Source organism: Aegilops tauschii, chromosome 2 (assembly GCF_002575655.3).
Source record: "Aegilops tauschii subsp. strangulata cultivar AL8/78 chromosome 2, Aet v6.0, whole genome shotgun sequence".
In the NCBI taxonomy this organism is placed as follows: Eukaryota; Viridiplantae; Streptophyta; class Magnoliopsida; order Poales; family Poaceae; genus Aegilops; species Aegilops tauschii.
Window position 1 is genome coordinate 42159507 of NC_053036.3, and position 16551 is coordinate 42176057.

Below are 16551 nucleotides of genomic sequence, written 5' to 3' on the forward strand. Positions count from 1 at the left end.
TCAACAGGTAATGTGGAAGCATGCATGTGCAGAAAAATATACTCCCTTCATTCCAAAATAAGTTTAGATATAGAAGATAAAATCAGATGTACAAGCATAGCTGCTCTGCCAAATAGGCTTGGTAGTAAACAACCATAGGTTTAGAGATGCAAAAATACAAGCTACATATATACTACTAACATGGGTAGAAGCACAATGAATTGTCTTAAAAAATAACCATAGCCTTGCGCCATACAGAGTCATTTGATGAAGTTGTTAATCACCATATACTAACCTGATTGTTATTTGTTTCTTTCTTCGTGAACATATATGACTAGACACTATTAGCTGCACAATTTTTCCAATTTTTGCCAGAACTGGGATTGGCAATACTTGACAGATTTGCCACCATTTACTTCTTTTTTGTGTACTCATAGATGATTTAATTTTGCCGTAAGAAAACTCTAATTTCTCCTTAATGGAAAGGCAGAGCTTCTGCCATGTTTCTTCAAAATAAGAAAATAATTTCAGTGTCTATTATGATATTACAATAGAATTTCACCATCCATATTTAACATAGTGTTATTGCAGGAGCAAAAGACAGCCCCACTTTTAGTTTTTGTAATGTGTGATCATCAAGAACAGATATGCAAAAATAATCACTCATGTTCCCCAAAAATGCCAAGAGAAGTGGACTTCTGTTTTATTTCTCTTTATACTGCCACATATAATACATAGCTTACTTTACTCTCGGACATGGTTTGCATAAAACATGTCAACGAATAGCTCTACATCCAGAACACTACAGGAGAAACTGTCTGGAGATGCTTAGACACTACAAAGGAGTTAGTGTGGTGGCGCGTGGTTTGCAGTTCTCCCCTACGATCATACTTAAGACCAAACGTGCTCATGTGGAGCACACAGCCATCACGGTCACCAAAGGCACACTTAAACTCCACTCCCTCGCGTAGCACAGACTCCACAAGGCAAAAGCTGCCGTCGCCCATGTACGCGAGACTGGGCCTCGCAAATGCCAGCCGCCTCTCCGGGTCCTTGTGGAACAGCTTCTCCTTGGTCACCTTCCACTCCGGCTCCACCGCACTTGTGCTGCTGGGGGAGGCGACTTCACAGGAGCAGATATACCCGTCCTTATGAAGCCCGACCCATGCGTCTAGCCCGTTGTCGTAGTAGGCTTGTCCTTGGAACGGTAGAGCCCAATCCCCATGCAACCTCCACTCGGAAGTCCTGGTGTCGAAGGAGAAGGTGCCCTTTGGAAGATGATGATAGCGTATGTCATGCGCAGACATGAATATGGTGTGCCCGTCCGGGTGCAGTGCGTAAGAGGTGATCACGTCATCCATGGCGAATGGTGGCGGCGAGGGCACACTTTTCCAGGACCACCTCATGGTTGGGCTCGGCCACGGCTCGTCCTTGTCCATTGGCGCCCACGACATGGCCTCGAAAGAGTGCTGCTCGTGGACATGGCGATGCGTCAACGCGTACAGCATGCCACCGGCAGCCACAGTGAAGGTGGTCGTGTCGATGAGTCGAACCGGTGGGCGGGGGCCCATGGTGAGCCCAGCCGTCTCGGTGTCGAACACGAGGGCGGGAGTGTGTGGACAGCATGGGTTGGTGGTGATGAAGATGTCGCTGCCCATGGCGGCGAACTCCATGTGAAGACGTTTTACCGGTGCGGCTAACCGGAGAGCAGCGGGGTCAGAGAACCCATGGTGCAGGTCGGTGGTGGTGTCCTGCAAGGCGTCGATGTCGATCCTGTGGATGCTGAAACCCTTGTGCCAATCATCCAACACCAGGTAGAGGTGCTTCTTTGGCACACGACGCGGCCTTTTCCCGGTGCGGTCGACATCGAGGTGCGAGTGCTGACGCTTAGACATGTTTTCTCCAATCGATCTTCCGGCTCTAACTGGATCTAAAGATTGAATTTTTGATTCTGATGATGGTCACGAGGTTGCCAGTACAGGAGTTGAAATGTATAGACAAACGGAAGGGCAAGGAGATGGCAATGCGTATCCAGATCTAACCTGGCGATGAAATGAGAGGTCTTCGAATCCCTCCTCTTATTTATGAAGTGAGAGCCTCGGGCTGACTCCCAGCCGGACTCGGTTTGCATAGGCAAGGGAAGAGTACCCAGAGCCCGAGACGGAGCAGAAAACCACCATGACGAACGCCCTACAAGAGAGCCAGGAGGGGAGCCGCATCAGGAGTTAAACCGGGATTGAAAAGGAAAAAGGGGTCACCGTCGTGGTCGCTGGAGGAGTCGCCGCGGCGCTCGTGCTCCACTCCCGTGGAAAATCTGGAGTTGCCGGACCGCCCGTGTGGCTAGAAGGCAGTGGAGACGCGCCGCCCCTCTTGTGGTCGCCGAGATCTTGGTGTAGCCGCGCCGCCCCTCCCGTGGTCGACGAGATGTTGGTGTGGCCGGCGGCGCTCCGCCCCTCCTCTGCCCCCTCCATTTTTTTTGGCGCGTTGCCTCCACAAATTCTGCGCGCGGCAGTGCGGCTCGGCCCATTGCGAGGGACAGCCTAGGCGCACACATGGTCCCGTTCCGGGATTGAGCCTGTTTTTCTGTTTTCTTTTGACAGATTAAAATAAAGTAAATGTTTACATAATATTAAAAACAAGTACATGTTTTTTATTTGTTACTTCAAAAATTCTGATGATTTTTAAAACAAGTAAATGTTACGGTAGTTGTTATTCCCGTGCCCCTATTCCTTGCTCTATGTAGGGAATTCTTTTTTGAAAATATAGTACAAACACAAACGCGGGTATTGAGATTGACGAAGTCAGCACATACACCTCACTATAGAGGGAAAATGTGGTTTGATCCCTGTTGGGCTAGGAGTACAATAGCCCTCCTAACCATTCAACCATTTATTGGTTCTTGTACAAAATAATATTTGCCATGATATTCTAAGTATTACTATCATGGAATTTCTGTTCTGCGCTCCTAGGAAAGAATACAATACTAGCATTGTCGTACAAACCACATACCAATTGTTGTGTTTGCCAGACCAGTTCTGCTTGTCTCGTCCCACATCATGTTGTCAGTTTTGGCGCTACAACCGGTTTTACCGTGTTTCTTCAAACTAATAGATGTGTAGGTGCAATGCACGTTGATATTAGACATTATATAAATTGCAGTATATGACATTAGGTAGGTTAGTTGATAGTAAGTAGTATATTAATTGCACGTAAATATTATGTAGGATATTATTTGCATATTAATTATGTGATTAGTGTTAATATTGATATTTTATATGATATTATTCGCATGCTAGACATGTTGAGCACTCGTCGGGGTGGGTCGTTGAATTGACCTGGTTTGATGGTCAAGATTAGTTGGATCTGCCCTTTAGATATGTTTATAATAATATAAATATAGATCAACATAGTGATCTTTGAGGTGCAACGACTGGTGCTATACCTGGCCTGGCTCGAGGTTGCCCATGGGTCGGGCCTAGATTTTGAGCCCGACGGCCGGTCTGGGCCGATCTCAGGCCCGTCGTATTCGCAGTTTAAGGAAGAGGCCCGGCCCATGGCTCGAGGCCCGACGAGCTTTTTGAGTGATGGGCCTGATTTGTAGGACTGACGGCCGGGCCGGGCCGGGCTCGGGCCTAGGTTTTCTGTTGGAAATATGCCCTAGAGGCAATAATAAATTGGTTATTATTATATTTCCTTGTTCATGATAATCGTTTATTATCCATGCTAGAATTGTATTGATAGGAAACTCAGATACATGTGTGGATACATAGACAACACCATGTCCCTAGTAAGCCTCTAGTTGACTAGCTCGTTGATCAATAGATGGTTACAGTTTCCTGACCATGGACATTGGATGTCGTTGATAACGGGATCACATCATTAGGAGAATGATGTGATGGACAAGACCCAATCCTAAGCCTAGCACAAGATCGTGTAGTTCGTTTGCTAAGAGCTTTTCTAATGTCAAGTATCATTTCCTTAGACCATGAGATTGTGCAACTCCCGGATACCGTAGGAATGCTTTGGGTGTACCAAACGTCACAACGTAACTGGGTGGCTATAAAGGTGCACTACAGGTATCTCCGAAAGTGTCTGTTGGGTTGGCACGAATCGAGACTGGGATTTTTCACTCCGTGTAAACGGAGAGGTATCTCTGGGCCCACTCGGTAGGACATCATCATAATGTGCACAATGTGACCAAGGAGTTGATCACGGGATGATGTGTTACGGAACGAGTAAAGAGACTTGCCGGTAACGAGATTGAACAAGGCATCGGGATACCGACGATCGAATCTCGGGCAAGTAACATACCGATTGACAAAGGGAATTGTATACGGGATTGATTGAATCCTCGACATCGTGGTTCATCCGATGAGATCATCGAGGAGCATGTGGGAGCCAACATGGGTATCCAGATCCCGCTGTTGGTTATTGACCGGAGAGTCGTCTCGGTCATGTCTGCGTGTCTCCCGAACCCGTAGGGTCTACACACTTAAGGTTCGGTGACGCTAGGGTTGTAGAGATATTAGTATGCGGTAACCCGAAAGTTGTTCGGAGTCCCGGATGAGATCCCGGACGTCACGAGGAGTTCCGGAATGGTCCGGAGGTAAAGATTTATATATGGGAAGTCTTGTTTTGGTCGCCGGAAAGGTTTCGCGCATTATCGGTATTGTACCGGGAGTGCCGAAAGGGGTCTGGGGGTCCACATGCCCCGGGGGGCCACATGGGCTGTGGGGTGTGTGCCTTGGCCTATATGGGCCAAGGGAACCAGCCCCAAGAGGCCCATGCGCCAAGAGATAAGATAAAGGGAGAGTCCTAAAGGGGGAAGGCACCTCCGAGGTGCCTTGGGGAGGATGGACTCCTCCCTGGCCGCACCCTTCCTTGGAGGAAAGGCCAAGGCTGCGCCCCCCCTCTCCCTTGGCCCTGTATATAGTGGGGGGAGGGAGGGCAGCAACACCTAAGCCCTGGCGCCTCCCTCTCCCTCCCGTGACACATCTCCCTCCTCCCGCAGCGCTTGGCGAAGCCCTGTTGAAATCCCGCTACTTCCACCACCACGCCGTCGTGCTGCTGGGTCTCCATCAATCTCTCCTCCCCTCTTGCTGGATCAAGAAGGAGGAGACGTCGCTGCTCCGTACGTGTGTTGAACGCGGAGGTGCCGTCCGTTCGGCGCTAGGATCATCGGTGATTTGGATCACGACGAGTACGACTCCATCAACCCCGTTCTCTTGAACGCTTCCGCTCGCGATCTACAAGGGTATGTAGATGCACTCCTTCCCTCTCGTTGCTAGTAAACTCCATAGATTGATCTTGGTGATGCGTAGAAAATTTTGAATTTCTGCTACGTTCCCCAACATTTTCTGCATCGGGCTTTGGTAGGCTAGGCCTGAAGCCCTGGCCCGACAGATGGCCAGGTATAGCTGGTGCACATCTTAACAGAATTGGTCGGCTCAGGTGTCGGGAGTAGATAAGCCCGGGAGCCAAAAGGAATTCCACTTTTCTTTCAGTTTATTCTCATCACTATGTTGGGCCATTTCGTCTTGTCATGTACTACCTCCGTCCTAGTTTAATGGTCTTCTTTGTTTTTGTTTTTTTGTCAAATTATGACCATATATTTGACTAGCAAATAAGTTGTATGTCACAAAACTAATATTGTTGGATTCATATTTGAAAGAAAATTCCCCATGTCTTATTTTTGTGCCATACAACTTGCGCTTTGCTAGTTATAAATCAAATATTAAAGTTTGACCCAAAATAGGAGGGGGACTAATAAACTATGACAGAAGATAGTAGTGTGCTGTTAGTTTTCATATGGGAGCAGTTTCCGGCAATTTCTTAGGGTTTTTTTCTTCTATTCTATTTTCTCTGTTTTTTTATTTTTTTTCTTTTTTTGCCTTTTTAGTATAAAATAATCTTATTTTTGCTTTCTTCAGGTTTTTTAACTCATCAGCATTTAAAAAAAATTCATGAACATTTTAGAGTTGTGAATATTTCTCTTAGGATTAATGAATTTATTTTTAATTTTGGGATAACTATTTTTCAATACATTATTTTGCAATATTTTTTGTATTTTTGCAATAATTATTCTATTAAATATATATAACCGGTTGGAAACCATGTACAAAATAATCATCCCGCCTTAGATAGAGAGGCACACGAATGGCTTCATGGGCCGGCCACCTATATGTTTTATTTTCGAGAATATTCATTGCTAAGACCGATGAACATGATGCATGTGAGCAGTACTTGTTGCGGGCTTCTGCAAGGGTTACATTTCGTCGGGTGTGGCGTACTCTTAGAGCACTCTAGCAGACCCCGCATCCGCCCCCGACCCGCAAAATAACCGCCAAAATGCGGGTACGGGCTGAAAAACCTACCTGACCAGACCTCGCATTCTGCCACGGCCCGCAAAATTTTTTGAGGGGCGCGGCAAAATCCCGACCCCAACCCGGGAAAACATGGGTTTCCTCCTCGTGGCTGCGGTGCCCTGCATCATAGAGAAGCAGTTGGCGGGAGGGACATTTCAGCCCCGCGCGCCTTTCCCCCCTCCTTCTGCCGCCGCCCGCCCTTGCTTCCGCCCACCCGTCGGCGGCGATTCCGGCCATATCTGCGGGCGGAATCGCGCCGCGGGGCCGCCCACACCCTCCCGCGCCGAGCCGCTGCACCGACCCCCCCGAATCCGGCGAGAAGGGCCGCCCCTCGTCGCCGCCGCCGCCAGGGATCGACCAACGTCGAGCACGCCCCCTCGTCGCCGCCCGGGATCAGGCGCCACCGGTTAGTCCCTTTTTGTGATTTTTGCGAGCTGTATAGTTGATTCACGCGCCGATATCCGTGTAGATGGAGTTGAGGCCGTGCGAGAAGTTCTTGCTCTCCGATTCATCCGATTCGGACGACTCGGATGTTGAGATCATGCTTGCGACCTTTCGGCAGCAAACATTAGTCATGGCGCTTGCCTTGAAGGAGCATGAAGGCGAGCACTAGAAGAGGAGGCAAGGATCGACTGTCGGGCGTCTATGCATTCCTCAGAATTGCCATCTTGGGAATGAGATGTTAACGCAAGACTATTTCGCGGAGAATCCTACATATCCTCCGCAACTCTTCCAGAGAAGGTACCGAATGCGCCGATCCCTCTTTGTGAAACTTGTTCAAGCTTGCGAGGCAAATTGTTGGTATTTTACTCAAAGAAGGAATGCCGCGGGCTTAAAGGGATTTAGTGCATATCAAAAAAATCTCCGCAGCTATGCGGGTGATTGCATATGGCGTTCTGGCTGACTATGCCGATGAGTATCTTCGCATTGGTGAAGATAGCACAATTGAGTCTGTGCGTAGATTTGCAAAAGTGATCGTCCGTGTCTTTGGTCCTGAGTATCTTCGAGCACCCAATGAAGATGACAAAAATAAATTGATGGCATCTAATGAGAGGAGAGGTTCGCCTGGCATGCTAGGTAGCATTGATTGGATGTATTGGAATTGGAAAAATTGCCCCAAGGCTTGGCAAGGAATGTATTGTGGAAAGTCTCGTGATGCAATAATTGTGCTAGAGGCCGTAGCATCCGAGGATTTATGGATTTGGCATTGCTTTTTTGTATGCCGGGCACTCTCAATGATATCAATGTGTTGCAACAGTCTCATTTGTTTGCTAGGCTTGCTAGTGGTGATGCTCATGCTTGCAACTACACTATCAATGGGCATGAATACACAAAGTGGTACTATCTTGCAGATGGTATATACCCTCCTTGGTGCACATTTGTCAAGAGCATCAAAGAAGCCAAAACAAAAAAATAATAATGTGAATTTGCAAGGGTGCAAGAGGCAGCCCGAAAAGACATTGAAAGAGCATTCGGTGTTTTGCAATCTAGGTTTGCCATTGTCCGTGGTCCTGCTCATTTTTGGGATAAGAAAACCTTGAAGAACATCATGATATGCTATGTTATCCTGCACAATATGATTCTTGAAGATGAGAGAGGAATGAACTTAGAATTCTTTTACGACAATGTGGGCAGCCGTGTCAAACCAGCTAGAGACCCAAACCGCATTAGAGCTTTTCTTCAGACATACAAGGAGATTGAAAATGCAGACACACACTTTCAACTTCAGGAGGAGCTCATTGAGCACCATTGACAAAGTGCTGGACAGTGACTAATTTTTACATTCATTTGTATTTGTATTCATGACACGTTTTGTATTGTATTATTTAAGTTTGCTACGGTGATTTGAATAATTATTTGTAATGCGGATGATTATTGTATTATGTTTGATTTGAATAATTCAGTTTGTTTTCGATTGTTGAATTATGTTGGATTTGATATATTGCAGGCCGCTGATATGCGGGATACAGCGGCGCAAAGAGCAGACCCCGCAAAGCCGACCCGTAAAAAGGTATATTCCACGAATATAGTTTTTTACGGATCCGTTTGGGTGGTCTGCATCTGTGCCAGCCCGAGCCAGCCCGCAAAAGTGGTTTTGCGCGAACTGCAAACGCGTTTTGCGGGCCGGCGGGATGCGGGGTCTACTAGAGTTGCTCTTAGCCATCGCCACATGTTGCATGCTGGGCGCTCCCTCAGGATTTTATTTTTTTATTTTTCTGTACGCATTTTCGGGTGCTGGGCGCTCCCATTTAGAGGGAAATTTCATTTTCAAACTGAATCATATATACCAAATTACTATTGACAAGATGCATGTCAGGACCATTGTATAGTAAGGGCATCTCCACGGCAGACCCTCAAATCCTCCGCCAAAAAAAACCCGCCTACAACCGTCCGAACCGAGTGGTCCGGACGCACTTTACGATCCAAGGCGACACCCATCTGTCTGCGGACCAGTCCGGTTGTTCGTTGCCCTACAAATTAGATGCAAACCAGGGGCTTTGCGAGCATCCATACAGCAGCCACGTCCATATAGAACACCCTGACCAACCCAAAAACATTTCCCGCACTCCCACTCTCTCCCACGCAAACGCACCTCGGCTCTCCGCGCCGCATTCATGCCGGCCTAGAGCGGACGTGAACTCTCATTGTAGCCAATATTGAAGCGGTGCACCGGCCAAGAGCGTCGCCCGCGCCGCATCCCAGTTTCCACATCTGTCAATATCGAAGAGACATGACTGGACAGCACGGCACCGCACGACTATCTCCCGGATTCAAATGGGATGTCCGTCTGCCTGCCAGCATTACACAGGCGCGCCGGCGCGAAACTCTCTCTGGTGCCCACATTGGCATAGCTCGCTGCTTGGCCTGGCCATCATCTTCTATTTAAACGTGGCCATGCCTGACACGATGCGCACTCCTTCTCCGTGCACCACATCCGCTATGACCGCGAGCTCTAGAGTGTTGTGGGAGAGCCTCTCAACGAAGCAGAAGCACGAGGTAGATATATTTAGACGTGTTTATTATGTTTGTTCACTTGTATTAGTCCCCATGTAGTCCACATTAAAATATCCAAAACATCTTATATTTTCGAACAGAGGGAGTATGAATTTACACTATTCTTTTGCATATGTTTTGTATTTACATGAAAAAAGAAAAATAATTTAATTTAAAATATTTAGAGCATAGTTTTTTTTCTATTTTTTACATGAATTTGATGGGAAAAATATGTATGCGCATTTTGGGTAAAATATTAAATGAATACCTCTCGATACAAGAGGCAAATATTTAGAACATAGTTTTTTTTTCTATTTTTATATGAAGTTGTGCAAATGTTTTCTCATATATTGCAAATAGTTATATTTGTTAATTGTAATTTCAGACATGTACTTTAATTCATATGAGGGCTTTTATTTTGCTAAAACCATAATACTCTCATGATGAGTATCTTACATAGGATGCCACATACACATATCGATCATTATCAGAATACATTTTTGTTTTGTTGTTTTCTCACATAGGCACACCATATATACTTCACACTTTATATTCTACTCCCTTCGTAAAGAAATATAAGAGCGTTCAGACCACTAAAGCAGCGGTCTAAACGCTTTTATATTTCTTTACAGAGGGAGTACTAGAAAACATGGGAAGGCGTGATGGACGACCCTATCTCTCTTGAACCTGTGATAGTAATCATCTTCAGCCCTTCATTTCATGGTTCATCCAATCGGATTTCCACAACTTACAAAAGTACGACAAGCCTAACAGCATGTTTTCCTTGTTAGCGGCAACAACATTTGTACAATAATGATTCCCTCCCTGAAAAGAATCTTGTACTGATTGTGAGCACTGAACGGAGAGGGCTCGTGATGCACAAGGTGCACGTCCTCAGTCAACACTGCTTGCAGCGTTACCCGTACGTGCCTTTATTTCTTACTGCCACCAGATCTGAGATGCAGTGATTCTCTTGTCGGTTAGACAGGTTCTCGTGATGCACGAGTCTAGAATAGCAAACGTTGTCCTAATTATGCCATGTTAAAATGCGCAAACGGGCTGAATTATGAATATCAAATTTACCAAGGGATAGTGGGTTTTATAATTATTAAGGTTATTATTGAGAAACAGTAGTTCTCAATGATCATGTGAAATTTTCAAAAAAAACAAAAAAACTCAGAATCAAAAATTTATAAGACACTTGGGCTCTGAAGTTTGAAAATAGGCGCAATGCACGACCCTATCTCTCTTGAACATGTAGTAATCAACTTCAGCCCTTCATTTCAAGGTCCATCCCATAGAATTCCACAAGTTCCCATTCGGAGGGAAATTTCATTTTAAAACTAAATCATATATACTTCCTCCGTCCTGGATCCATTTCTCCGTCAAGTATTTCCGGATCCATTTCTTCGACAAGTATTTTCAGACGGAGGGAGTACCAAATTACTAGCAAGATGTACCTAAGGATCGTTGTATACAGATGATGGCCTCGCAGGAATAATCTTATCCTGATTGTGAGCACAGAGCACATGAGCTCGTGATGCACGAGGTGTACGTCCTTAGTCAAGACAGCATGCAGCCTTACCCGTACGTGCCTTTATTTCTCTTGCCGGTGAGAAAGGTGCTCGTGATGCACAAGGCTGAGTCAGCACCACCAGTTCTGCGTCTTCGTGGTGCACATGGCTGATCCTCACATGCACAAAACATCGTGGGATGTCTCGCTCCATCTAAGCCTAGACATGCTCTCATTGGCATTGGCCCTAGCTAGCGATCTATAAATACGACTCCCAACCTTCTAGTTCTCACACACAACAATCTACTAGTATCTCATAAGCCTACAACATCCCTTGAACCAGAGCCCCTCCCAACTCAGTAGTCACCATGGCCAATTTCCAGATAACTCCCCGCGCCGCGTTCGTGGAGAGCAATGAGCTCAACTTCCGCAGCCTGTACCTTTTCCACACTCCCCTTGGTTCAAACCAGAATCAGTCAGGCATAATAGACTCGAATGTTACTACCGGTTTGGGTGCAACCGTCGTTAACAACTGGCCGATATGTGATGGCCCTAGCCCCGGCGCCACCGTTGTTGCGCGTGCACAAGGCCTGCATATCTATGCCGGTAACTGGCAGAATACTTTCAGCATAACATTCGGGGTTGAAAGGTACGTACACATATGCATTCGTACATATATATATATCGCGCTATTCGTCACCCTGGGTGAGGAATAGTTATTCTTCACCCCCTCTCTATTTTAACATCAATGCACCGTATTTTTACGTTTTGTAAATTTTGTCTTATTTCATACATAAAAAAAGAACGTAAGAAAATATGTACTCGCCGTAAAAAATATTTTATGTTACATAAAATTACAAATGTAAAAACATATTGTAAAACATACATAAAATGTGATTTTTCTGATCTTATAACTTTTTTTAGACCAAATTTTACATATTGAATTAATGTGCATGTAACTATTTATATTCTAAACGTAATTTATTTAGGAAGTGATCGTAAGATTACCTCGGGTGAAGAATAACTTATTCTGCATCCTGGGTGATGAATAGTAACACTATATATATATATATATATATATATATATATATATATATCTTTGTGAAGAAATATATCTTCATGTTGATTACTTAAACTACAGATGATTATATCATTAGGTAATACTGTATATTGGAGTGCATGATACAGTTACCAACCATATGTGAACGTGATATAGGTTTAAGGGGTCAACGCTTCAAGTGATGGGGATATCCGTTGAAGAAGGTGAGTGGGCTATTGTTGGTGGGACAGGACAGTTTGCTATGGCGACCGGTGTCATCTACAAAAAGTTTCATGAGCAAAGGAGCGACGGTAACATCATAGAGCTCACTGTCCATGGATTCTGTCCCGTGCTTAAAGGTTCACAGGTGAGATGAATAACCAACATATACAACTACTTTTTGTCTTCACCTAAATCTCCATTAGTTTGTGTCCGCGTCCCTTTTATTCAAGAAAATATCACATAATTGTGTTATCATATTGTAGAGCCTTCCCACAAAGGTTGGACCATGGGGTGGAAATGGAGGCTCAGATAAAGACATCGTCGAGGCACCAAGACATCTAGAGAGCATCACAGTTAGCAGCGGCACTATCATTGATTCAATCAAATTTTCTTATGTCGACCAAGCTGGTCAGAAGTGCACTGTTGGACCCTGGGGAGGTTCCGGAGGAAAACAAAATACGGTCAGTGGACTCTTTTAATAAAATTTTATGTGATTTTCTCAGTTTCATATGTAAGCAACACACACTTCTTTATTCTTTCGCAATGCAGTTCGTACTCGGCACTTCTGAGTTTGTGAAGGAAGTTTCTGGAACGTTCGGCCTTTATGGCAGAGACAACCACAATATAATAACATCACTGAAATTTGTCACCAACGTGAAGACATACGGGCCTTTCGGGCAAGCGAAGGGAACCACTTTCACCATACCCGTGCAAAAGAATAGCAGCATCGTGGGCTTCTTCGGACGCAGTGGGATATATCTCGACGCGCTTGGTGTCTACGTGCACCCTCTCTAAGCTACTAGCTAGCGGCTAATGCTCTTACTTCCGGTGTGTATTTCTCAATCAATTTGAATAACAGGACGGGATCTAGTAGACTTTTCTCTCGTCTAGAAGATCCTATCGCCACCCAACTGGCTTTTTTAATTACCTTTGTTGTGATGAATAAAAGTATCAGTTTTTATATGTGGGATGTGATTTGCTTATATACGTGGCTTGCTTGGGATGCATGTGACGTGATGACAACTATAAGAATTGAGTCGAATCATATCTTCTCTACATAATTTTCTTTACAACCATCTAACAATTAACCTGATAGGAAATCTCAAGGAGATTGTTTCGTCATCCGTGTTCCTGCTCCTCGTCCTCCTCCTACTCTCATGCAGGTTCGGAAAATTGGACAAAAGGGAGGGCCCAAGGTCTCCAGTAAGCTTATTGTGTGCTCACCATTTCTCACTAGAGAATGTGGTAAATAAAAGGGCGAGTATAAGGTTGTGGTGGTAACAAAGACATCCTTCATCATAGAACTGCTTACAAAAATGGACGCAATAGCTCTTTGTTCTGTGGAAGGGATCCTACAATAATTTTGGACACATGCTTGTTACCTCTAGGATCGAATCAGGAAATGGTTAACCTAGATCAAATAAGGAAGAAGGACAGTAATTTGTGCTGCTCTAATGCGTAGCTTCTTAAATCTTTTATTTCACTTTATATACCCAAGCCCCTATATCTGGGGATGAATTTGCTTCTACGTCTCGCCACTTGGTTGAAAATGACCCTGCGGTAAACCGGTTCGTGGCACGTGTATTAAATTGGGATATGACCGCGTACATTCCCGTGGTGACTCTAAGTTTGTGTTCAAAATTTTCTGAACGTGCGTATCTACTTGATTGGTTCGTCTAGCGTTTTCTGTGTTGTGTGGGCCATGGTTGAATTCGCGGTCTGCAGTATATCTCGGACATCCCTTTTGTCATATGTCAGTTGTGCATGCGTTTGATTTGATCACGTATGTTTCTTTGGAAGGCTGCATGTGGTAGGTCCGGCTTCGTTTGCATGCGGCTGTCCTGCGTTCGTGACACAAGTGTTGATTCTTTTCTTAAGACGGTGCCGCTGTCGACGTTGGTTCTGGGTGCATGCATCAACCGCCTTTCCGTAAGGTCCCGTGCGATCACTCCACCGCCGTACATGGCTATATATAAGAATCGTCTCGCGGGAACTCCTCCTCCTGCAGCTAGCGCCATGCGACAGAGAGTCGGCTGCTACATCATCGCCATGCTCCGCCCCTCGCGCCGTAACCGCTGCGTGGGCCGCTCCAAGCGCGCCAGGAAGGCCTCGGTGGTGCAGCCACTGCTGATGTCGCCGCCTTCATCCGAGGAGGCCAACCTCAAACGTTTCCCATCAAAGGACTTGCCGTCCTTGGCGGCCGGCGTCGGGTCCCTCTGCTAGAGGCTCGCAGGTGTTGTTCGGCTGGTGGGGCTACGAGGCGAGGCACCAGGAGCTCCAGCGGCAGCACGAGAGGATGAAGAGGTACATGATTTGTGCAGACACGCAGGTACCTACTCCCGCCGCTCTTTGACAACCCATGGACGATGCTCTGGTCTGTCCGCTCCTCGCCCTGCACCGGCTACTAGGCGGCGGCCGCGACAGACATGTGTGAGAGCCGCCTTTCCACTGGTGTGTGACGGTCACCATCAGCTTTCGTTCCCCGTTCGGCCGCCCATCCAAGAGACGCGACTAAGTCCTCACCGGTGGGGCAACGGCGCAGCTCCATGCAAGCGGCTGCAGGTATATTCACCATCGCCTCGGTTCCTCGGATGCGTGCTCATTCACTTTCAAGAGGATGGACCCACTAAACCATAATTCAGTGGTATTTGTTGTTGATTGATGTGCATGAGTTCTTTTTTCCTCTTCAAGATTCATTAGTGAACTGCCATCTGCATGCTTTACAAATTATGTAGTACAACTGTGCAAGTGAAGCCCTATTTCAGAAAAACTTCACATAACAAATCTGGTGTTGGCGGTTGTCTCTAGCGCGCCGGTGTTTGCGCCGGCGAGTTTGAGGAAGGATGAGAAGGCTGTGGGGATGCGCACATATCAAGACCTCTCTGGCTGCTGCTAGCGGCGACGCTGAAGAAAGCCGCTGTTAGTTTGTGGGATTGCGCAGGAAGCGGCGAGGGCTGCATCCGCCCGACACCGGCTGTTCCTTTTCCTAGCCTCCAGTCTCAGTCGCAGGCTCACAGCACAAAGCACAAAAGTAGTGGCAAGCAAGGAAGGCGTGGTGTTGTTGATCGCCGGAGCTGCACCGACGGTTCATCATTGCCCTGCACCAACTCGATGACCCCAAGGGGAGAGTTTCTGAAATACAATTTTCTCCAATTTCTAGATATAAGATCAGGAACACGTACTACATGTAGCAAACTACTCCCTCCTTTTCGGTTTATAGGGCTTATCTCAAAATTTTAGTTTTTTCATTTTATAAGACTCAATTTGGTTGTTCCCAATCACATGTTCAGATTCTAAGGTGCATTAAATCATTGCATGCAAGTATTAAGAGAAAATTGACCAATGCATGTAATTTATGCATGCATGCATGCATTGCAATTAATGCATTGGTAAACATACTTTTTTGAGAAAAACAAAAGCATTAATTGGGTGCTTTTGCAAACTACTAAAAGTATTCCACCACTCACCATCTACCTTGGTTGGTGAGATTTGTGAATTGAGCCTTATAAACCGAAAAGGAGGGAGTAGCAATTAGTTTCATTCATAGAGACATAAGCATCAAATTATTGAGGCTTACATGATTGTGTTTTCTTGACATGATTGCAGTTCCTACTCCAAAGCAGATCAAAAGGAGCTGATGAAGGTGGAAGGCCTGACAGACCAAGTGAAGAGCCATCTCCGTAAGTAATTTCGGACCGAGGGAGTATAAGTGTTCTTTCTCAGGGCATGTATTCGATTAGCAGAAAATTGATGAACATGTAGTGCCAAAGATTAGGAGTGCAGTGCTGAGTTTTGCCATGGATGTGGGCATGAAAAAATTAGCAGATGATGGGGGTCATATCTAATGAGGAAATTGCACAATAGATTTTCAATGGTGTCGATATTGAGGAGGAAATATTTGATGTATTCATCAAAGCTTTGCTCCCATGGTTCAATCTGGAATACACTGTGTGGCGTTGGAGGTCAATTGTTGGAGGTAATGTGTTCTTCAAAAATTCTATGTCACACTATAGGTTGTTAATTCCATACGATGCAGTTATGTTGTAGACTGACCGGATGTTCTTTGGAGCAGGTGCTGCTGGTGATGACTGTAGTTGGCAGCGGCACTACAACTTGACCTGAAAGAAGGCATGCTTAGTTTATTTTTAGTTATGTAATGCAGTACATACTGTACCACTAAATACAGTTTGTACTGTGGCTGTATTCATCCTACAAAGAAACGTCCCTTCTTGCCCTCTTCAGGTCTTCTTAGTTTGTTTGACGTGAGACCTTCATCATCCATGGAAGAATCATGATTAATTAGCTGCCTCCGGGACTTTTCCGACGACTTTGATATGAGATACTGGATACCTCCTAATTAACTCTTAACCACGTGCATCATTTTAGGGTGTCTCCGCGTCATCGCTTGTAAGAAAGTGAGTACTATTTGCGTTTGTACA

The 16551-nt window shown here is 45.6% G+C and overlaps 2 protein-coding genes across 2 annotated transcripts; one reads left to right on the forward strand and one right to left on the reverse strand.

The window, feature by feature from the left end:
• Nucleotides 1–658: 658 nt before the first annotated feature.
• Nucleotides 659–1874, reverse strand: LOC109748228 (uncharacterized). Its single transcript, XM_020307262.4, has one exon. The coding sequence runs from the start codon at nucleotides 1872–1874 to the stop codon at nucleotides 768–770; it is 1107 nt and encodes a 368-aa protein (XP_020162851.1). The 3' UTR covers nucleotides 659–767.
• Nucleotides 1875–11142: 9268 nt separating this feature from the next.
• On the forward strand, nucleotides 11143–13075 carry LOC109748227 (mannose/glucose-specific lectin). Its single transcript, XM_020307260.3, has 4 exons — nucleotides 11143–11500; nucleotides 12068–12257; nucleotides 12376–12573; nucleotides 12662–13075. Exons 1-4 carry the CDS (start codon nucleotides 11220–11222, stop codon nucleotides 12905–12907), a joined length of 915 nt encoding a protein of 304 aa, XP_020162849.1. The 5' UTR covers nucleotides 11143–11219; the 3' UTR covers nucleotides 12908–13075.
• Nucleotides 13076–16551: the final 3476 nt, after the last annotated feature.